This window comes from Zea mays, chromosome 2, assembly GCF_902167145.1.
Source record: "Zea mays cultivar B73 chromosome 2, Zm-B73-REFERENCE-NAM-5.0, whole genome shotgun sequence".
Lineage (NCBI taxonomy): Eukaryota > Viridiplantae > Streptophyta > Magnoliopsida > Poales > Poaceae > Zea > Zea mays.
In genome coordinates this window covers 9,524,032-9,547,763 of record NC_050097.1, presented here as the reverse complement: position 1 = coordinate 9,547,763, position 23,732 = coordinate 9,524,032, and the positions used below count along the sequence as shown (strand labels likewise).

The 23,732-nt window shown below is 46.2% G+C and overlaps 2 protein-coding genes and 1 non-coding gene across 5 annotated transcripts; 2 read left to right on the top strand and 1 right to left on the bottom strand.

The window, feature by feature from the left end:
* The first annotated feature begins 2,551 nt into the window (after positions 1–2,551).
* Positions 2,552–4,256, top strand: LOC118476222 (serine/threonine-protein phosphatase 7 long form homolog). The gene is made up of 4 exons (XM_035965042.1): positions 2,552–2,652; positions 2,745–2,953; positions 3,036–3,225; positions 4,230–4,256. Exons 1-4 carry the CDS (start codon positions 2,650–2,652, stop codon positions 4,254–4,256), a joined length of 429 nt encoding a protein of 142 aa, XP_035820935.1. The 5' UTR covers positions 2,552–2,649.
* Positions 4,257–6,924: 2,668 nt separating this feature from the next.
* Positions 6,925–10,728, top strand: LOC100191495 (uncharacterized). Of its 3 annotated transcripts, none has more exons than XM_008668815.3 (6): positions 6,925–7,246; positions 7,951–8,113; positions 8,424–9,095; positions 9,223–9,679; positions 9,964–10,045; positions 10,210–10,719. In XM_008668815.3, exons 1-6 carry the CDS (start codon positions 7,214–7,216, stop codon positions 10,210–10,212), a joined length of 1,410 nt encoding a protein of 469 aa, XP_008667037.1. In that variant the 5' UTR covers positions 6,925–7,213; the 3' UTR covers positions 10,213–10,719. The 3 variants fall into 3 exon arrangements, with proteins under 3 accessions (XP_008667037.1, NP_001352420.1, XP_035820362.1); NM_001365491.1 differs by having other exon boundaries at positions 6,932–7,246; positions 10,236–10,706; XM_035964469.1 differs by having other exon boundaries at positions 7,216–7,470; positions 10,236–10,728.
* A 1,758-nt stretch (positions 10,729–12,486) lies between these two features.
* LOC111591081 (small nucleolar RNA U3) lies at positions 12,487–12,707 on the bottom strand. The gene has a single exon (XR_004856844.1). It is a non-coding gene; the product is annotated as a small nucleolar RNA U3 (small nucleolar RNA).
* Positions 12,708–23,732: the final 11,025 nt, after the last annotated feature.

Sequence of the window (23,732 nt, the reverse complement as noted above, 5' to 3'; positions counted from 1 at the left end):
CATTCGTATGCACAGCGTCGTTACACTGTTGTGTGCGAGGTGCCAGAATGTAATTGGAGGGTATATGCCCGAAGGCAGAAGGACACCGGAAAGTTTAAGATCACCAAAATTGTAGGTCCACACACTTGTGCCCAGACAGAGCTGAGCTCTAAGCATCGTCAGTTGACATCTACCCTGATTGCGAAAAGGATATTGGGGATATTGAAGGGTCAGCCAAACTTGAAGGTGAAGTCAATTATGACCATGACTTCGGAGCTGTTTGGTTACAGGATCAAATATGGGAAAGCATGGAGGGCAAAGCAGCGAGCATGGAAGATGATATACGGGGATTGGGAGGAGGGTTACGAGAAGTTACCAGCATTGTTCAATGCAATGAAAGCAAAAAACCCAGGCATGCATTACGAGTACATCCCCAAACCTAATGAATGGAGGAACGACAAAGAGATATTTTATCGTGCTTTCTGGTGTTTCTCGCAGTGCGTAGAGGCCTTCAGGCATTGTCGTCCCGTGCTCTCTATTGATGGTACTTTTCTGCTTGGGAAGTATAAGGGCACATTGTTGGTTGCCATATCATGCGACGCAGACAACTCACTGGTTCCTTTGGCATTTGCTTTGGTGGAGAGGGAGAACAGAGATAGTTGGTCTTGGTTCTTGCGGCTTGTACGCATCCATGTCGTAGGCCCTGGACGCGAGGTTGGTGTCATATCTGACAGACACCAAGGTATTCTTAATGCAGTGCAAGAGCAGATTACTGGCTACGCACCCATGCACCACAGATGGTGCACTCGACATCTAGCAGAAAATCTTCTTCGAAAGGATCATAGCAAGGCTAACTTCCCCCTTTTTGAGGAGGTATGTCGTCAGTTGGAGGTTTCGTTTTTTGAGGATAAGTTGAAGGAACTAAAAGATGCAACAAATGCTGAAGGTAAGAGCTGGATTGCTGGATTGCTGAGGGAACCGCACAAATGGACAAGGGCCTACGACGAAGGTGGCTGGCGGTTCGAGTTTCAGACTAGCAACATGGCCGAGTCATTTAACAGTGTGCTCAAGGGTATACGGGGCATGCCAGTCAATGTTATAGTAACATTCACTTTTTATAGGCTTGTGGCTTGGTTTAATGATAGACACGCGCAGGCCAAGGCAATGCAGACTCGAGGGCAGAGATGGGCACCTAAACCAACATCACACCTTAATAATGCAAAGGAACATGCCCATAGACATGAGGTACAATGCTTTGATGAGGAGCTGGGTAAATACGAGGTAACAACACTAGGCGGCATAACTTCGGACGGTGAGGTGCGACCTTCGAGGACACATGTCGTGTTACTTGATGCATTCTGGTGCGGATGTGGTAAACCTAGACAATACCATTTTCCATGTTCTCATTATGTTGCGGCCGCACGTCATCGTAACTTTGCATTTGAGAGCAGAATACCTTCTGAGTTCAGTGTAGAGAGCTTAGTACGTACCTGGAGCCCTCGTTTTGAGCCATTTCTTGATGAGTCACAATGGCCACCGTACACCGGTCCGGTATACGTTGCTGATCCAGCGCATCGATGGGACAAACGTGGTAGTAGGAAAAGGAGCCGGTGCAACATGGTTATGGATCAGGTTTCCGGTCGCAGTAGGAGAGGACGAGCGTCCCCCTTTCTCGTGGACCCAGAGCAGAATGAATGCGGAAAATGCGGTAGACTTGGCCACAACTCACGTACATGCATTTGGACACTTAGTCAGGTGTGATATATTTTTTATACACAAATTTTATTCTAATATGTCGATTTTTTTGTTACACTTTGTACACAACTTATATTCTAATATGTTGATATCTTAATTTGCAGGATGGCGCAGTTCCACTTGTTGGACCCTCACTACGACGAGCACCACAGGGGCCGTCTCACCGCAGAGGGAGAGGTAACATTTTGTACATAAATTAAATTTTCGAATTAATATGTGCGACCTATATTTGACTAATGAAAATTCTTTTGATTGCTAGGTGTTGCCCGTTCTGCGGGTCCGGACCCACGACCGGTTTCTGGAGGAGATGAGGTACGATGAGAGGTACACTCCTCTCCTACAGAGGGCTGGCTTGGACGTCTTATCGTACCAGGTCCGCCGTGGGCTGCCCACTTTCAACCCAGCGGCGTTGACGGCTCTGGTCGACAGGTAAAGACTTCTCTAGTTGTATAATATTTACAATTATCAAATCTACTTTGCATACTAATGATTTTGTATTCTTTTGTCTTCCAATAGGTGGCGGCCAGAGACTCACACTTTCCACCTTCCCTGCGGTGAGATGACTGTGCGTCATGGATGTTTCTGCCCTGCCTGACTGACTGGGATACGACCGGAGGTTACAGCTGGGCTTCAGCAGTGTTGGCCTTCCTGTACAGGCAACTTTGCGAGGCTTGTCGTCATTCGTCGAGGACCGCCAGCTTAGGTGGATGTGTCTACCTACTACAGCTGTGGATGTGGGCACACATACCCGTCGGGCGACCCAGAGAGTTTCCTCCTCGTGAGTGGTTCGTGGTAGCCGGACATCGGCTTAAGCCCACGGCTGCTTACCGCTGGGACCAGGTCGAGGAGCCATTCGCACGACACCAGCGTGCTTACGTGGAGTACTCAAACGAGCTCGACGCACTTACTCCTTCGATGGTGAGTTGTCTCCTTTTTTCATTTTACATGTCCTTTCTACTTTTATCACACGACACCAGCGTGCTTACATGGGCTTTCTAAAACTTTTGCAGGTGACTTGGCAACCGTATCTTGATCCATATTTCGCCAGCATACAGTTGAGCAGCATGTGCTCAATAGACGAGAACCTCTACCTCATGAGGTGTCCCCTCATCTGTTTTTATGCTGTTGAGTACCACTTGCCCCACAGAGTTGCTCGACAGTTCGGATTGCGCCAGGAGTTTCCGGTGGAGCCATTCTCGACTTCAATAGAACTTCATAAGTGAGTTACTACATGCACTTGTTATTCTAACTAATAATTGAAATATCAGTTATTCGCTAATATATGGTTCTAACTTTTGCAGGTTCGACAGACAGAGACAGAAGAAGGTCACGGACTTCGAGACGCACCATCGTGATTACATTGATGAATGGGACCAGCAGGGGGATCTGAACTATGAGAATGACCAGGCGCACACAAACTACAACTTCCGGAGGTATTTGATTTGGTATTCTGGTGTGACTAGGTGCAAGTTGAAGGGACAGTGGACAACAGCAGACTACGCCGAGCAAGAATCGTCAGACGACGAAGACACAGCTTTCGACATAGCTGCTCGGCACGGGTCCCAAATTGAGGCTGCTCCAATCCTTGATAGAGTGGTAACTATTTCTTTACTAAAATTAGAGATTTCAATTCAATGAGATATGTCTAGTTTTGAGCATCCTAATGTCTTAACTTGTGATAGGGAAACTCTATGCTCGTATCTGTTGTTGAACTCGAGCGTATCTCACAGAGAACTTCAGATACTACTACGCTATCGTTACTATCAGTGAGTATCAATGTCTAACAGAAAACTTGTTTATTTGTATGTTGTAACATATGTCTTTAACTAACATTTCGATTACAGAGGGTATCACGTCGTCTTCGTCGAGCAGCGGCTCGGTGTGGATGCCGGTCTCTAGCGGGCGTTGACGTGCAGCTGCCTGTGCCTCGTATGCAGCAGGACGTTCAGCCTCCCATTTGTGCAGTTGGACCATCTACAGCAGGACTCAGCTCGTCGCGATCGACGCGGGACACGTTTGAGAACGTGGCCCAGGACGACGACGACGATGACGACGACGACGACGACGACGATGGCGCTGGCGCTGGCGCAGCAGGTCAGGTGGAGATTGGACCGTCTCAGTTGCAGGATGCTCCTACAACTCAGGCATCACAGCTGACACCACGTAGAAGGCGTCCACGAGACCCTTACACTCCAGGCACCGACGCTCTTGGGGCCAAGGGCAAGGGTAAGACTAGGAGGAAATGAATACTTTTGTGATATGGACTGTGTGATTTGGACTTATGCTGGAGACGGTTGTAATATGAACTATGTTTTATGTTTTGGACTATGTGTTGGGGAACTTGTATTTTGGACTTTGTTTGTGGACATTATATGAAGAACTATGTTCTGTGGATGTTTTTATATTCGATGTGATTTTGTGATGTATTATATGTTGAAATGCTTATATGTCTTATAATATGTGATTATTTGAACTGTGGTTGTTAATAAAACAAGGGAAACTCTTGCAAAATTTTTTTGTGAACTGTAAAAAACATAATAATCAATAAGTAACGCATCTTTAGAGTTCTAAATTATTTTTGATACGTAAATACTACATAATAGGCTACAATTCTTCAGTCTGAATCACAATCTATGAGTAACTCATCTTCGGAGTCATCCGTCGCGCAATCCTCAACAACAACCTCATTCCACTTGCTGCATTGTCCTGCATCACACTTGTCACCAGTTCTTTTGTAATAATTGGCTTCTGCTTCATCTGCAGCTTGGGAGAATAGCTCATCCTCAGCCTCAGCCTCATCAGACTTCTTCTTGTAATAAGCTGCCTCTACCTCTGCGGCGGCCTGTGACAGAAACTCATCCTCTTCCTCTTGAGCACGTAATCCTGCCTCAGCTAGTGCTATGAGCTCACTCAACCTTGACATGTCGTCCTCCTCTTCTTCATGTAATCCTGCCTCTGCGAGGGCGATAAGCTCACTCAATCTAGATGTGTCGTCGTCCTCCTCCTCCATCAACTGAACCGTTGCCATTTTATCCTGAACATATCTCGCATGCGCCTCATCGGCCAAATAGTTTACGCCGCTTCCAATCTCTGCAAATATAATGAGAAAATTAAGTTAGCAAAGTCAGGATAAATAAATTGTACTAACATAATTAAAATATCATTTATCTCACTTACTTCCCTTGAGGCGATCAGCAAGATTATCCAACATCTGTTTCTCGGCTTGAGCCGCTTCCCATTCCCTTGCATCCTGTGCTCTCTTCTCATCTGCCGCCTTCAACCTCCTATACTCTGCACGCTTCGGGCTATCATAAAAGGCAGATTTTGCTTCCCTACGCATGTCGCGTATGCGATCGTTAATGTACGAATCAACGAGCTGAGATCCACAACGCATCTTCTGTCCCATTATTCTCTTGGACTCTATTGTCCGCATCACCTCTCCTTTGTCGTCGTAACTCTCCCAACTGCATTTCCTCGTCTCCTACAAAAAAATAGTAAGTACCGCTATAACATTACATCTGGTGCAAAAAAAAATACCAACCTCATCGTAATCGACCATATGTCCACAAAAATATCCAACACCAAGCTCCGAAGGAACTAATCCATACTTAGCTTCAATACCGCATTTGCAGAGTACTGGATCAAATTTGACCTCTTCTGCCGCCCACCCCATGTATCTCTTTTCCTTTACCTCTGGCTCTGGCCAATGGGACAAAGGACCATACAACCACTCTCTGAAACGACACTTACGCCACCCGTATGGCTGCAGGAGAAAAAATTAGTAATTTATTGTAAATAAAAACTAGTTCATATATTTAGCGTATCAATGGGCTCACATAATCAATGTTCGGACAACAGAACTGCTTGTCATAGTCTTCGTCGATGACATCACGGTCTCCACAATCGCATCGAGGCGGTGAGTCCATCCGTCTTTCTGTTGCTACCTCCTTCTCTGCATCCGTCATTGGTGGAGGATTCGGGGGAGGAGGTACCCAACGCTTAAAACGCTCATGACTGGTCCTTCCACTCAACCAATTAACGAAAAGAAGATATCGAGGGTCAAATTTATCAGGACCATCGATCCACTGGAAAAAGAAACACCTCTGATGTCCCTAAAATAATGGAAAGATGCACTATTACATATCTACAAAATAATGAACGCGAACAAAGTTAAGTGACAAGTCATAAGCTACGTACGTCCAAAGTGCCACAAAGGTAGTAGCAGCGAGCAGCCGTGTCTGGATGTTGTGATTGATGTACCCAAGCCAGTCTGCCACAGTCACAGTTAGGCACGGGGAGTTCAGGAGGAACAGGAGCATCCTTACTAGATACGTCCGGATATAACTCCCGAGGACGACCTCTCTTCTGCCACAACGCCTCTCGGTACATGTCTTTCATCTAATAAACGATTATAATTATCACTTGTACCTATTATGCTTTATAATAAGTCTACACAAACTAATATTCGAAATAATAATATAATAGGTGTATACAAATTATTTAACTAACAACCCAATATACAAAACGAATCAGTTCGAAATCATACCTTGGCCTACGAAGTGAACCAACTCAAATCTTTGAATCCAGCAATTTTTGACGAAGTTTGAAAATGGGATGAAATGAGCTGCTCTCGGCCAGCCGCGCGGGCGTTTTTATAGGCATTCGTAGCTCGGCGCCAAGATCTGTGGCGCCGAGCTACGAGGCCGCGCCGCCGCCACGTCAGAGCCAGGTAAGCCCTGGACGCAACTAGCCGTTGCGGCCACGTCACAGCTCGGCGCCATAGGCTGTGGCGCCGAGCTGTGTTAGCTCGGCGCCACGGCCTATGGCGCCGAGCAAAGGGTCCAAAACTGCATTTAAAATTTTTTTAGGTCTAAACGTGAATTTACTTCAGTTTAGGGGCTAAAATACAAAAAATTCGGGCACATGGATGGGTTTCTAGCGAAGACCAGTGCTCGTATTCGTCTCTGCGCGTGGTCACTGGTCAGGACTCAGAACAAAAAAAAAGTAGTCGCTTATTCATTTTAACTCTTATCTTTTATGTTTTACATATATATAAAACAAATATATTACTTATTATATATATCAACTAAAAAGTTAAAACCAATATTATTTTAGAACTGAGTGACTGGAGAGTCACGGTTGCGGTCATGGCCGGAGAAAAAGCGTGAAACTGACTTGTGGACTCGTGTCTAGTGCTCCTACTTGTCTAGTAGCAACTAGCAGTAGGCACTAGGCAGTAGACTTTAGCTCTGATGATGAATGGAGGGGTAAAAAAACGCGAGGCAGGCAGGCCATCGTGTTGCTAGATCTCAGCTGTACCAGTGCCTCTTCCTGCTATCTGGTCACTGGTATTTTGACCACTGGTGCCCACTGCCCAGACCCGGTGCTCGCCTTCTCCCCTCCCCTCAATCTCCAGCCTCTCTTTCTCGCTCGCTGGCCACCCGCCGCACCCTCCCCATCAGGCCAGCAGCGAGGAAGAATGGAGTACGAGAGGATTCATCAGAAAGCCCAGGTATGCGCTCTACGCAGAGTCATGTCAATAGTCGAGTAGAATGTCTTTATTCTAGAGAGTTTCCGGTCAATCTGCCTTCTCAATGGATGCGAAGCCAAGACTAAGATAGACCCCCCAAATGGCCAAATCCAACTCCGAATACACCCATTTCCATATGAGCAAAAGCATCTCTCAGAAGCACTGGATGCCTAACTACAATGCTTATTCTGCAGAATTTATCGTCGGTACAGTGCATCCTAGTCATTATTAACGACGATTTACTTAATTTTGCAGCATTTTTCATTATATTTTGATATCTTTTTCCAGGTTAAGATATACTCCAGCACATCTCCACAGTTCCAGTCAATCTCAGTATTGGCTCAACACCCCAGTTCTATAATTTTAAGAGCTAGTTTGATAACTTCATTTTTCTAATTTATTTCCATTTTTTTAAGAAAGGGAAAATGAGAATTCATTCGGAAAAATAGAGTTGTCAACTAGCCCTAAAAAGAAAAATACCCCAGTTCTTTTCCCCCCACCGAAAGGCCTCCCAGTTCTTCATCAGAGTTATACTAGGACGCCCTCTGCCCTACACCCACATTGACGTATCTGGCCTTTTTTTTCCCTGTCTCTGCAAAAGTAACTACTTTGATTGTGAGATTCTTAATTAGTTACGGGCTCTCGTGGAGAAAGAAAGACTCACAGCTTTGAGGTTATTGCTGCAGCCTGGTGCTCTTTCTCCAACAAAGCTGAGGATGAAGATCCTGGGAGCCCACAATCGAGTTAGAGTCATCACCAGCAACTCGTCATCGCGGACGTCGCCTGCGAAAACCATCGAGGCTTCACAGGCGCAGAACAGGCTACTAGTTTGTGATGTTCTTGAAGAAGGTACCAGGAGCCTGTTCAATAAAACATATGGCACTACACTCCCTTGATTGGCCAATTCGTCTGGTTTTGATTGGATTAGTTACCCTTTTAGCGTTAATAATTAGTTGGCTAAAAAATTACTAGTAGAATTAGCAAACTAATAAATAGCTATCTATCTATTAGCTAATTTGTTAGAAGTAGCTAAAAGCTGAACTACTAGCTAGACTGTTTCGATGTCTTCAACTAATTTTAACATCTAATTTTTAGCTCTAGTGCATTTAACAAAGTTTAAGTCAATAACTAGTCCTTCTTATTCCGTAACCATTTTCAGACAGCGCAGATAGCACAAAACACCCGTCGGCAACTAACAAAACCGAAGCCGTAGAAAAGGTTCAAAAGGATCCAGCAGTGGACATCAGTCAAGTGCAGAACGCTTCCACCAGTTCGGCTGCTAAGCCAGCGACAGGCAGCTCGAGTATGATACAGATACACCCACTGAGACCCGCGGAAGAAGACAGCACTACCGAATGCGACAGTGGTCTCGACAACGCCAGCACTAGCAGCTTCGAGTTCCACGGAGTGGAGAAGGCGGCGGCGACGCAGAATCCAGCAGCCGGGTACTTGTCCAGGCAGACTTCCATTTCCTCCAAGTGGAATGACGCAGAGAAATGGATCGTGAGCCGCCAGAATGTCAGTCAGAAGAACAACGTCGCCAAGGGCGCGTTGCAGAACCAGACAGTAAACCAGATGAGCTCCGCCGCAGCCAGGGGCGCCGTTGTGCCCAAAATCTCTGCTCGTCCCGTGCAGAAAATGAAGAGAGTGAATCCAGCTTTGTCTGCTCCGCGCAGCATACTGGAGAGGTTGTCCTTCGCTTCGTATCAGCCTAAGTTGGTTAGGCATGCAGATGTCTGTCCAGTTAGTAACGCTGGTGCTAACTCAGAGCATCACAAGGCAACTGATACTGGTTCATCGATTGAAGTGAAGCCCTGCAACGATACGAATGGTAACCTTTTTCTTTTGCCTGTTTTGTTCAGAAATGCACGTAACTGTATCATGAAACAGGTGTAGCATATATATTGAAGCTAAAACCTTACCTGTCTTGGAACTGACACTGGTTTGAACGTGTGCAGATATTCCAACAGTCCAGTCGTCGGTGTCCGTGAGAGATGTGGGCACAGAGATGACTCCAATACCTAGCCAGGAACCTTCAAGAACTGGAACTCCACTAGGGTCAAGGACACCAACTCGAAGCCCTAACTGTTCAGTACCGTCAACACCTGTAGGGGGGAGGTCAATAGCATCTCCTCCTGGAGAAGACTGCACAGACGATGGCCCATTTTTCCACAGGAAATGCGGCGTACATGCAAATGAATTGTCAGATACTGAGACGAGGCTTAAAACAAGGCAAGAAATCGCTGCGCTTGGCATACAGCTAGGAAAGATGAACATTGCTACGTGGGCCAGCAAAGAGGAGCTAGAGCTAGTCTCTGCGGCACCGAGCATCGCTGATTTGGAGCGCATCAGGAAGGAATATGCTGCTCGTGCTGCATCGTATGAGGAGGCAGAAAATACTAAACATACAGCAAGGTATTATTATTCTCCGAAATATTTGATCATTTCTGTTTGTTAGTCCAGGCCTTCTGAATCAGGCCTGCGTGCCTGGCTGGAAACACTGTTTGTTAGTCCAGTAGGTTGCGCAACATGTTCAACTGCATGTCTCGTTTAAGTCTGATTTGTAATCCTGCTATGCTACTTTAACCTCTGCTGTATTTCTATTATGAAAGTAATAGAAATGGGGAACCCCCTTATAAAAGAAATGATCATTCTCGTATTGTTCATTTCAACATGTAACGGAGATTGTATTTCCTCAGATTCAAAAAAGAAGAGGTGAAGATTGAAGCTTGGGAGGGTCGTCAAAGAGCAAAAATTGAATATGAAATGAGAAGAATAGAGGTACATACTTGGTTGGCTCTCCTTTTTGAAAATGAACTGAACCTGGCTTTTCTCTGCCTGAAATTCTTACCAAATTTCGAATGCAATAATCTTTCATACCATGTTTTGAATGCAGCAATACCGAATGCTACGATATTTAGAATTTAACAATTTGGACGTGGCAGTAATGTCGAAAAACACTTTGTGGCAGGAATTTGCTGAGAGAATGAGAAGTGAGGCCATGGAAAAGATGGCCGAAAAGCTAGAGATGACGCGCCGCATAGCCGAAGAGAAACGAGCTTCGGCCAACGCCAAAATGAACCAGCAAGCAGCTATAGCGGTTCAGAAGGCCGAGAAGATTCGCCAAACGGGACGAGTCCCAGGATCGAGTATCCTACGCTGCGGTGGCTGCTTCTGTGGACCGTAGTAGATCATACATAGGATTCGACAGCTAGTATGTTGGTCTGGGATATATAGTGGTGGGAAACCTGAACTCCACCCTCTACAAGTCAGCATTCCTTGATTTTAGCATGAAAAAAGGAATGTCTCTAAGGTATTCAGATGCAAACGTGTTCTTGTTTGTCATGTATGTAAATTATTCCAATGATTTTAACTTGGGTCGGTGTACAAGGTAACCAGCTGTTCGTTGGTTAACGAAGAAGTCACGAATCGTTCAAACATTATGTTTATTATTATGCCTAAAATTCTAACCGTATGTGCTGGGATGGCTCTGTCATGCATGCCGAGCCCTCGCTCGAAAACCGTGTACGTACAAGCAAATGACTATTGTGTTGATCAGCTCACCATTTGTACATATGGACACAAAACGTAGCAAACCTGGATGCACAATTACCCAAAACCAAATAAGTTTTTGTTTCAGTGCCAGCGGCACCTTTGCTTCCATCTAGCTGCATTCTCCCAGGTGAGGCATCTCTATATCTGCTCTCTCTCTCAATTCGTCATCCCCAATACAGATCATATATCTACCAGTCATTATACTAAACAATTTTTTTTTTTGTTTCTGGCGCCATCACACTGTTGGGAGTTGGCCAGCGGAGAGACTAAAATCCAGCAATGGATGATGTGGCATGATGCGGTGTTAGTTCTGAAGATCTACTAGCTATATACAACACAGAAATGCAGAATAGTATGAACATCGGTCACAACTCACAAGGTACCAGAGCTACATAGACTGCGCTATTTTTTTAACGTACAGGTTTACTTGTCAACCAAAAAGAAAAAAGGGAGATCAAAACAACTGAACTTTCTGCAGACCATGTCTACAGTCAGAAAGCGACTTGAAGCAGAAAAACTATGCCAAAAGTATGGTTCTACTAATGCCAAAAGGGGCAAGAGATCTGCTTCTACGCATGTGACCAACCGAGGTGGCACTAACCGGTGGGCTTCAGGTCCAGCCCATCGAGGCAGTAGTAGCTTGATGCTTCACCTGAATGAAAAAAAGGAAAGACTGATAAACTCAGCTGATCCCAAGATGGTTGCTGTTAATCTTGGCAGCGAAGCGAGGGTGGCCTGCAGGTCAGTGATGATGCTCACCTTTGGAAGTCTTAATACAAGCTCGAAGGCTTTTGGTTAATGGTGGCTAAACTACTAGTAAGTACACTCTACGCTCACCTTTTAGTCAATCAAGCAGTGGATGACGATGGCATGCGGTGTTAGTTTTGAAGATCTACTAGCTACATACATCGCAGAAATGCAGAATAGCATGAGCATCGGTCACAACTCACAATCACAAGGCACCGGAGCTGCATAGACTCGGGTTTTTTAAGCGTACAGTTTTACCTGTCAACCGAAAAAGAAAAAGGGAAATCAAAACAACTGAACTTCCTGCAGATCAAGTGGAAAGAAATAAAGAGTCATGATGGCTCAATACTAATGTGTTGCATATTGCAGATTCGCATAGTCAGAGATGAGGCAGCAACTCGAAGCTGGCAAATTGTACCACAAGTCTGGCTCTACTAATGCCAAAACGGGCAAGAGATCTGCCCCTTTTAGTTTGAGAGCAACAGTGAGCCAGAACAGCTGGTGACAGGAATATCCTACTTAAATTATCTTCAAATACATCACAGCTAAAAAATTGTACCACAAGTCTGGCTCTACTAATGCCAAAACGGGCAAGAGATTTGCCCCTTTTAGTTTGAGAGCAACATTGAGCCAGAACAGCTGGTGACAGGAATATCCTACTTAAATTCTCTTCAAATACATCACAGCTAAAAAATTGTATTACTAATGGCAAAAACGAGTAAGAGATCTCCCCTTTTAATCGGTGGGCAAACGTTGAAGAAAAGCCAGTTGAAATATTTTACTCAAATGTTTCTTCAAACACAGCACAGCATCAAAATTCCCTTCAAACGCAACACAGTTCCATGATTCCATCATTATTGGTGGCAAAAAAAATGTCGAGGTGTCCATTGTTCAACTGAAGCAGGGCAAAAAGATTTGAAGACCTGTCAGACAACCTGTGGGCCACCCTTAGCCAGGGGCTCCTGACCAGGAACGATCATCTACAGCACCAGACAAAGCACAGAGACTGAATCCTGGCCGTTAATCACGCTCTGGCCCACAGGTCATTTACTCATCAACCAGGTTTAAGTACTTGCCTCCTTATTAATCAAGGATGCAACAGTACGATCCTATAGAACAGATCCTGTTCAAGTAAGGTCGTGCTGCAAGTTGCCTGAGCTGAACTTTTAAGGTATCTTCTACTCATCTGAGCTACCGAGGTGGTACTAACTGGTGGGATTGACCAACATATTGCGTCCTGGGTGACTGGGTCGGCCCATTATGATATCCTTTGTAGGCTGCAGTAGTGGCTGAATGAGAAAAAAAAAGGAAGGTATGATAAGCTTAGCTGATCCCTATATGGTTGTAGCTCACACTTGACACAGAGCTCATTCTTTGGCCCATGTGCAGTGCTGGATGCTTGCTGCCTTGTGGTCGCCGTTGATCTTGACAGCGAGGGTGGCCAACAGATCTGGGATGATGCTCAGCTTAGGTAATCTTGGTACGAGCTCGAAAACATTTCGGTCATGGTGGCTAAACTACTAGTAAGCACACTCTACACACACCTTTTAGACACCTTCAGAAATGTAGTTTCTGTATAGTGCCTCCTGAAATTGCCTTGACCTACCATAGTGCTGATGTAGTGAACTTAAATTGCTATGCGTGAACAACTCAACTCTCGTTTACACGTGAAGTTACCATGGCATACTGTGCTTTCACTCAGAATGATCAATCTATGGTCATCAATGGTGGCTGAATCAGCAAGACAGCAAGATGTGCTCTGTGTCTCGTGTTTTCAGTACTGGTAGGTACCGGTATTCATGATAGTGCAAAGCTGGATGAAGCTGTCATTTTATCTGTTGATAAGCGTCTGTCAGTCTGTGTACATAGACTGATCGGTGACCACTATGTAAAGAGAAGTTTTGTTTTTTGTCTTGTTCCTTTACCGTTTTTATGTCTGACTGCGTTTCCTGGGCGAGTGCTGAACATACTGCACAAGTATTTACATTGCACGTATATCAGTGGCACTCCAGGCCGATTTTTTTTTGTATTTTAGTCATTTTTTCAAAACAATTTCATGTTTAGACCTTAGATGACTTAATTCCGCATTTAGACCATTTGCTCGGTGTCATATACTGTGGCATCGAGTTAACACAGCTCGACGCCATAGCCTATGACGCCGAGGTACGTGACACGATGACATACGTCCGGGCAACTGACGTGTCACCAATTTTTTTGGATTTTAGTCTTTTTTGGTTTTTTTACACAACTATGCCCTTTGCAGTTTCATTTTAAAAAATGGACCCCAACCTCGGCGACATCATCATTGGCGCCGAGGTAACGCACAGCGACGCCAGTACCATTGGCGCCAACTTTTCCTACGTGGCAGCCGATGTGGCAAGTCCCAGGGGGTCGGCGCCATAGATCCTGGTGCCGACCCCCTTGATGGCGGGGTCTGACGCTATCCAGGGGGGGTCGGCGTCAAGATCTATGACGCCGACCCCTTGGGACTTGCCACATCGGCTGCCACGTAGGAAAAGTTGGCGCCAATTATGTCGGCGCCACTATGCGTTACCTCGGTGCCAATGATGATGATGCCAAAGTTGGGATCCAGTTTTTGAAATGAAACTACAAAGGACATAATTATGCAAAAAAAAACCCAAAAGGGCTAAAATGCAAAAAAGTTGGGACGTGTCACACCTCAGCGCCACAGATCTTTGCGCATCTTGGTCGGCTTTCCCCCTCCCGCGCGCTCTCCCTCACTCAGCTTTGCTCTGTCCGCCTTGATGTGTCGTCCTCCCCTTTCCAATGTAATTCTGTCTCAATGAGAGCGATAAGCTCAATCAACCTTGATGTGTCCTCCTCCTCCATCAGCTCCATCGTCGCCAGTTTTTCCTGAACGTACGTATCTTGCACGAGCCTCATATGCGATATAGTTCTTGGCACATCCAATCTTTGCAAATATGATGTGACAAATAAGTTTCAAAGACAAGATAAATATAATGTACAAGCAAAACTAACATGTTCTTTTTCTCACTCACTTGCACTCAGACGACCAATAAGATTCCCCAACCTCTGTTTCTCGACTCTAGCCGCCTCCCATTCCCTTGCATCCTGTTCTCTCTTCTCATTTGCCACCTTCAACCTCCTCCGCTCAACACACATCGGGTTGTCATAACACATTGATTCTGTGAACCTACGCATCTCCTGTCTGCGATCTTTAATATAATCGACGAGCTGGACCCACAACGCATCTTCTGTCCTATTAGTCTCTTACACATTATTGTATGCATCACCTCTTATTTCTTGGCGTATCTCTCTCAGCTGCATTTCCTTGTCTGCTACAAAAAAAAAACAGTAAGTACGGATGTAACATTACAGCTCATGCAATCAAAAAGAAATACCAACCTCATCGTAATCTACCATATGTCCACAAAAATAGCCCACACCAAACTCGGAAGAAACTAATCCATACTTAGCTTCAATATCATTTTTGCAGAGTACTGGATCAGACTTCAACTCTTCCGTCCACTATTTTTTCTTTTCCTTTGCCTCTATCTCATGCCAATGGGACCTATGACCATACAACCACTATCTGAAAATCATACTTATGCCCGTTGTATGGCTGCAAGATAATAAATTAGTAAATTTGTGCAAAAAATAACAAAAAATTGGACATTCGTTATGCACTCACATAATTATTGTTGGGACACGAAGTACTATGTAGTGTCTTCACATAAGACAACGTGATCTCCGCAATCGCAACGAGGAGGAGACTCCAGTCGTCTTTCTGTGGCTAAGTCCTTCTTGTCCGTCATTGGTGGCGGTTCGGGGGAGGAGGCACCCAACGCTTAAAACGCTCATGTGTATTCCTTACGCACAAGAGGAGATATCGAGGGACAAATTTATCAGGACCGTCGTTTCACTAAAAAAACGCCTCAAGTGATCCTACAGGAATGGAGCGAAGCGTTAGTACACATGTAGTAAACATCACTAACACACGTCACAATCTACATACGTTAAAACCGCCACAAGTGTAGAAATAACGAGCAGTCGTGTCTGGATATTTGGATTGACATACCCAAGCCGGTCTGCCATAGTTACAGTTAGATACAGAAATATCAGGAGGAACAATAGTGTCGGGGACCATAATTAGGGGTACCCTCAAGACTCCTAATTCTCAGCTGGTAACCCCCATCAGCACAAAGCTGCAAAGGCCTGATGGGTGCGACTAAGTCAGGGATCGGTCCATTCGAGGGACTCGATCACGCCTCGCCCGAGCCCAGCCTCGGGCAAGGGCAGCCGACCCCGGAGGATCTACGTCTCGCCCGAGGCCCCCCTCCAGCGACGAACATACTTTCGGCTCGCCCGAGGCCCAGTCTTTACCAAGAAGCAACCCTGGCCAAATCGCCACGTCAACCGACCAAATCGCAGGGGCATTTAATGCAAAGGTGGCCTTAACACCTTTATCCTGACGCATGTCCTCCAGTCGACAGAGCCGAAGTGGCCGCAGTCACTTCGCCGCTCCACTGACCGGCCTGACAGAAGGACAGCGCCGCCTGCGCCGCTCCGACTGCTGTGCCACTCGACAGAGTGAGGCTGACAGGCAGCCAGGCCCGGCCTTGGGCACCATAGGAAACTCCGCTCCGCCCGACCCAGGGCTCGGACTCGAGCTCAGCCCCGGAAGACGGCGAACTCCGCTCCGCCCGACCCAGGGCTCGGACTCAGGCTCAGCCTCGGAAGACGGCGAACTCCGCTCCGCCCGACCCAGGGCTCGGACTCGGGCTCAGCCCCGGAAGACGGCGAACTCCGCTCCACCCGACCAAGGGCTCGGACTCGGGCTCGGCCCCGGAAGACGGCGAACTCCGCTCCGCCCGACCCAGGGCTCGGACTCGGGCTCGGCCCCGGAAGACGGCGAACTCCGCTCCGCCCGACCAAGGGCTCGGACTCGGGCTCGGCCCCGGAAGACGGCGAACTCCGCTCCGCCCGACCCAGGGCTCGGACTCGGGCTCGGCCCCGGAAGACGGCGAACTCCGTTCCGCCCGACCCCAGGGCTCGCACTCGGGCTCAGCCCCTGAAGACGACGAACTCCGCTTCGCCCGACCCCAGGGCTCGGACTCAGCCCTGGCCTCCGCCGACGGTCTCCGCCTCGCCCGACCCAGGGGCTCGGACTCGACCTCGGCCTCGGAAGACAGACTCGACCTCGACCTCGGAGGAGCCTCCACATCGCCCAACCTAGAGCACGGACCGACCACGTCAACAGGAGGCGCCATCATTACCCTACCCCAAGCTGACTCAGGCTACGGGGAACAAGTGAGAGCACCTAGAGGGGGGGGGTGAATAGGTGATCCTGTAATACTTCAAAATCTTAAGCCACAAAACTTGATTAATTGTTAGCACAGTAATTTGCCAAGTGGCTAGAGAAGGATCTCAACACAACACAATAACCAAGAGATATCAATCACAGAGATGGCACGGTGGTTATCCCGTGGTTCGGCCAAGACCAACGCTTGCCTACTCCATGTTGTGGCGTCCCAACGGACGAGGGTTGCAATCAACCCCTCTCAAGCGGTCCAAAGACCAACTTGAATACCACGGTGTTGCTTTGCTTTTCTTAATCCCACATGCGAGGAATCTCCACAGCTTGGAGCCTCTCGCCCTTTCAAAAGATGTTCACAAAGAATCACGGAGCAAAGGGAGGGATCAGCAACTCACACACGACACAAAGATCACAGCGAATACGCACACACAAAACCAAGACTTGAGCTCAAGTGACTAGCACACTAGAACGGAGCTCAAATCACTAGAATGTCGAACAAGTGCGCAAGAATGTAGTGTGAGTGATCAACAATGCTCAAGGGATGCTTCGTGTTCTCCTCCATGCGCCTAGGGGTCCCTTTTATAGCCCCAAGGTAGCTAGGAGCCGTTGAGCACAAATCTGGAAAGCCATTCTTGCCTTCTGTCATCGGGTGCACCGGACACTGTCCGGTGCACACCGGACACTGTCCGGTGCCCGATTTCCTTCCTAAAATGGCGCGGCCGACCGTTGCAGATCTGGGAGCCGTTGGCGCACCGGACATGTCCGGTGCACACCGGACAGTCCGGTGCCCCCTCCCGACCGTTGGCCCGGCCACGTGTCGCGCGCAGATTCCGCGGCCGACCGTTGGCTCACCGGACAGTCCGGTGCACACCGGACAGTCCGGTGAATTTTAGTCGTACGTCGTCGGCGAATTCCCGAGAGCGGCCACTTCACGCCGAGTCAGCCTGGCGCACCGGACACTGTCCGGTGCACCACCGGACAGTCCGGTGTGCCAGACTGAGCTGAGTCTTGGCTGTACACAGCCAAGCCTTTTTCACCTCTTTTCTTTTCTTCTTCTTTCTGTTTCTAACACTTAGACAAGTATATTAGTACACAAAACCAATGTACTAAGGCTTAGAAACATACCTTTACTCTTGATTTGCACTTTGTCCATCCATGAGCATAAATTCACATTTAAGCACTTGTGTTGGCACTCAATCACCAAAATACTTAGAAATGGCCCAAGGGCACATTTCCCTTTCAATCTCCCCCTTTTTGGTGATTTATGCCAACACAACATAAAGCAACTAGAACCAGTGCAATATCACTTCAAATAAAACTCAAATTTATTTTGATTCAATTTTGGCATATATGGATCATTCTTTGCTACCACTTGGTTTGTTTTTGCAAATCAAACTCAAATCTCTATCTCTAAGTCAAACACACATGTTGAAGCATAAATAGAGTCATTCCAAAAGAGATTGATCAAAGATTTCAAAAACTCTCCCTATTTCCCATAATCAACACTTCTCCCCACAAGAGGCCAACTTTTGACAAAGAGACAATGCAAGAGTTTTGACAAAAAAGCTATATTTTACTATTTTCAAAATTTCTCAAGTGGTAGCTGATCCATTTATTGCTTTGGCCTTTATTTTCTCCCCCTTTGGCATCAAGCACCAAAACGGGATCAATCTTGGCCCAATAACCCCATTGCCTCACCAAAATCTTCAATTAAGAGCAAATGGCAATAAGAGTTCATGAGATGAACTTGGAATAAGTTACCCTCTCATCGGAGTGCAGTGGAAGTCTTTCATGGTCCAAGTCCACCTTTTCCCTTTCAATCCTCCTTCGAGACTAAATCATCAAACTCAAGCACATGGTTAGTCTCAAAGGGTCAAGTTGTAACACATCTCCCCCTAAACATGTGCATCACTTTGCTACGGACTTGTGAGGTCCAGGGAGTGTTTGTACAACTTGAGCACCACAATAAGCAACAAAATGCAGAAGGAACATGATCAAAGGCATAAACACAAGTATGCTATAAATCAATCCAAGTTCCGCGAATCTAAGACATTTAGCTCACTACGCAACCTGCAAAAGGTCTTCTCATCTAGAGGCTTGGTAAAGATATCGGCTAGCTGGTTCTCGGTGCTAACATGAAACACTTCGATATCTCCCTTTTGCTGGTGGTCTCTCAAAAAGTGATGCTGGATGTCTATGTGCTTTGTGCGGCTGTGCTCAACAGGATTTTCCGCCATGCGGATAGCACTCTCATTATCACATAGGAGTGGGACTTTGCTCAGATTGTAGCCAAAGTCCCGGAGGGTTTGCCTCATCCAAAGCAGTTGCGCGCAACACTGTCCTGCGGCAACGTACTCGGCCTCAGCGGTGGATAGGGCAACAGAGGTTTGTTTCTTAGAGTTCCATGACACCAGGGACCTTCCTAAGAATTGGCACGTCCCCGATGTACTCTTCCTATCGACCTTACATCCAGCATAGTCGGAGTCTGAGTATCCAACCAAGTCAAAGGTAGACCCCTTTGGATACCAGAGCCCGAAGCAAGGCGTAGCAACCAAATATCTAAGAATTCGCTTCACCGCCACTAAGTGACACTCCTTAGGATCAGATTGAAATCTAGCACACATGCATACGCTAAGCATGATATCCGGTCTACTAGCACATAAATAAAGTAAAGACCCTATCATTGACCGGTATGCTTTTTGATCAACGGACTTACCTCCTTTGTTGAGATCGGTGTGTCCGTCGGTTCCCATCGGAGTCTTTGCGGGCTTGGCGTCCTTCATCCCAAACCGCTTTAGCAGATCTTGCGTGTACTTCGTTTGGGAGATGAAGGTGCCGTCCTTGAGTTGCTTCACTTGGAACCCAAGGAAGTAGTTCAACTCGCCCATCATCGACATCTCGAATTTCTGCGTCATTACCCTGCTAAACTCTTCACAAGACTTTTGGTTAGTAGAACCAAATATTATGTCATCGACATAAATTTGGCACACAAAAAGATCACCGTCAGAAGTCTTAGTGAAAAGAGTTGGATCGGCTTTCCCAACCTTGAAAGCATTAGCAATTAAAAAGTCTCTAAGGCATTCATACCATGCTCTTGGGGCTTGCTTAAGTCCATAGAGCGCCTTAGAGAGCTTACACACGTGGTCGGGGTACCGTTCATCCTCGAAGCCAGGGGGTTGCTCCACGTACACCTCCTCCTTGATTGGCCCGTTGAGGAAAGCGCTCTTCACATCCATTTGGAACAACCTGAAAGAATGGTGAGCAGCATATGCTAGCAAGATACGAATTGATTCTAGCCTAGCCACAGGAGCAAACGTCTCCTCAAAGTCCAAACCTGCGACTTGGGCATAACCTTTTGCCACAAGTCGAGCCTTGTTCCTCGTCACCACCCCGTGCTCGTCCTGTTTGTTGCGGAACACCCACTTGGTTCCCACAACATTTTGCTTGGGACGAGGCACCAGTGTCCAAACTTCATTGCGCTTGAAGTTGTTGAGTTCCTCCTGCATGGCCAATACCCAATCCGGATCTAGCAAGGCCTCCTCTACCCTGAAAGGCTCAATAGAAGAGACAAAGGAGTAATGCTCACAAAAATTAACTAATCGAGATCGAGTAGTTACTCCCTTGCTAATGTCACCCAAAATTTGGTCGACGGGATGATCTCTTTGAATCACCGCTCGAACTTGGGTTGGAGGTGCCGGTTGCGCTTCTTCCTCCATCACGTGATCATCTTGTGCTCCCCCTTGATCACACGCCTCCTTTTGATGAACCTGTTCATCGTCTTGAGGTGGGGGATGCACCGTTGTTGAGGAAGAAGGTTGATCTCGTTCATCTTGTTCCTGTGGCCGCACTTCTCCAATCGCCATGGTTCGTATAGCGGCCGTCGGAACATCTTCTTCATCTACATCATCACAATCAACAACTTGCTCTCTTGGAGAGCCATTAGTCTCATCAAATACAACGTCGCTAGAGACTTCAACCAAACCCGATGATTTGTTGAAGACTCTATACGCATTTGTATTTGAGTCATAACCTAACAAAAACCCTTCTACAGCTTTGGGAGCAAATTTAGAATTTCTACCCTTCTTCACTAGAATGTAGCACCTGCTCCCAAATACACGAAAGTAAGATACATTGGGTTTGTTATCGGTTAGTAGCTCATATGAAGTCTTCTTGAGGAGACGATGAAGGTAGACCCGGTTGATGGCGTGGCAAGCCGTGTTCACGGCTTCCGACCAAAAACGCTCGGGGGTCTTGAATTCTCCAAGCATCGTCCTCGCCATATCGATTAACGTCCTGTTCTTCCTCTCTACCACACCATTTTGCTGTGGTGTGTAGGGAGCGGAGAACTCGTGCTTGATCCCTTCCTCCTCAAGGAACTCCTCCACTTGAAGGTTCTTGAACTCGGACCCGTTGTCGCTCCTTATCTTCTTCACCTTGAGCTCAAACTCATTTTGAGCTCTCCTTAGGAAGCGCTTGAGGGTCCCTTGAGTTTCAGACTTATCCTGCAAAAAGAACACCCAAATGAAGCGGGAAAATTCATCAACAATAACTAGACCATACTTACTTCCTCCTATGCTCAGATAGGCGACGGGTCCAAAGAGGTCCAAATGTAGCAGCTCCAGGGGTCTTGATGTTGTCATCACATTTTTGGTGTGATGAGAGCCTCCCACTTGTTTCCCTGCTTGACAAGCTGCACAAGGTCTATCTTTTTCGAAATGAACATTGGTTAGACCTATCACATGTTCTCCCTTTAGAAGCTTGTGGAGGTTCTTCATCCCCACATGTGCTAAGCGGCGATGCCACAGCCAGCCCATGCAAGTCTTAGCCATTAAGCATGCATCTAGACCGGCCTCTTCTTTTGCAAAATCAACTAGGTAAAGCTTGCCGTCTAGTACACCCTTAAAAGCTAGTGAACCATCACATCTTCTAAAGACAGACACATCTATATTTGTAAACAAACAGTTATATCCCATATTGCATAATTGACTAACAGATAGCAAATTATATCCAAGAGACTCTACTAGAAACACATTAGAGATAGAGTGCTCATTTGAGATTGCAATTTTACCTAACCCTTTTACCTTGCCTTGATTCCCATCACCGAATATTATTGAATCTTGGGAATCTTTGTTTTTGACGTAGGAGGTGAACATCTTCTTCTCCCCCGTCATATGGTTTGTGCATCCGCTGTCAATAATCCAGCTTGAACCCCCGGATGCATAAACCTGCAAGGCAAATTTAGGCTTGGGTCTTAGGTACCCAACTCATGTTGGGTCCTGCAAGGTTAGCACAAATATCCTTAGGGACCCAAATGCAAGTTTTGTCTCCCTTGCATCTTGCCCCTAATTTTCTAGCAACTATCTTCCTATCCTTTCTACAAATAGCAAAAGAAGCATTTAAAGCATGATATATTGTAGAGAGTTCATTTACTTTCCTAGGAACATTAACAACATTTCTCCTAGGCAAATTATGAACAGCATTTCTCCTACCAACATTTCTATCATGCACATAAGAAGAACTAGAAGCAAACATGGCATGAGAATCAAAGGCATTATATGCATTACAACTTCTATAAGCATTTCTAGATTGTCTCCTATCATGGTACATAAAAGCATGGTTCTTTTGCACACTACTAGCCATAGGGGCCTTTCCTTTCTCCTTGGCGGAGATGGGGGCCTTATGGCTTGTCAAGTTCTTGGCTTCCCTCTTGTAGCCAAGTCCATCCTTAATTGAGGGGTGTCTACCAATCGTGTAGGCATCCCTTGCAAATTTTAGTTTGTCAAATTCATTCTTGCTAGTCTTAAGTTGGGCATTAAGACTAGCTAATTCCTCATTTAATTTAGAAATTGAAACTAAATGATCACTACAAGCATCAATGTCAAAATCTTTACACCTATTACAAGTTTCAACAATTTCTACACAAGAATTAGATTTACTAGCTACTTCTAGTTTAGCATTTAAATCATCATTAAAACTTTTTAACTTAGCAATAGTTTAATGACAAGAAGATAATTCACTAGAGAGCATTTCATTCCTCTTAATTTCTAGAGCAAGAGATTTCTGAGCTTCTACAAATTTATCATGTTCTTCATACAACAAATTCTCTTGCTTTTCTAACAGTATATTCCTATCATTCAAGGCATTAATCAATTCATTAATTTTGTCTACCTTAGTTCTATCTAATCCCTTGAATAAGCATGAGTAATCTATCTCATCATCATCACTAGACTCATCCTCACTTGAAGAAGCATAAGTACTAGTATTAGGAGTGCTTACTTTCTTCTCCCTTGCCATGAGGCAAGTGTGACGCTCGTTGGGGAAGAGGGATGACTTGTTGAAGGCAGTGGCGGCGAGTCCCTCATTATCAGAGTCGGACGAGGAGCAGTCCGAATCCCACTCCTTGCCAAGATGAGCCTCGCCCTTTGCCTTCTTATAGTTCTTCTTTTTCTCCCTCTTGTTCCCTTGATCCTGATCACTATCATTGTCGGGGCAGTTAGCAATAAAATGACCAAGCTTACCGCATTTGAAGCATGAGCGCTTCCCCTTGGCTTTGGTCTTGCTTGGCTGTCCCTTGCGACCTTTAAGCACCGTCTTGAAACTTTTGATGATGAGAGCCATCTCTTCATCATTAAGTCCGGCCGCCTCAATCTGTGCCACCTTGCTTGGTAGCGCCTCCTTGCTTCGTGTTGCCTTGAGAGCAAGGGGTTGCGGCTCGTTGACCGGACCATTCAAGGCGTCGTCCACGTACCTCGCCTCCTTGATCATCATTCGCCCGCTAACAAATTTCCCAAGAACTTCTTCGGGCGACATCTTGGTGTACCTGGGATTTTCACGAATATTGTTCACCAAATGAGGATCAAGAACGGT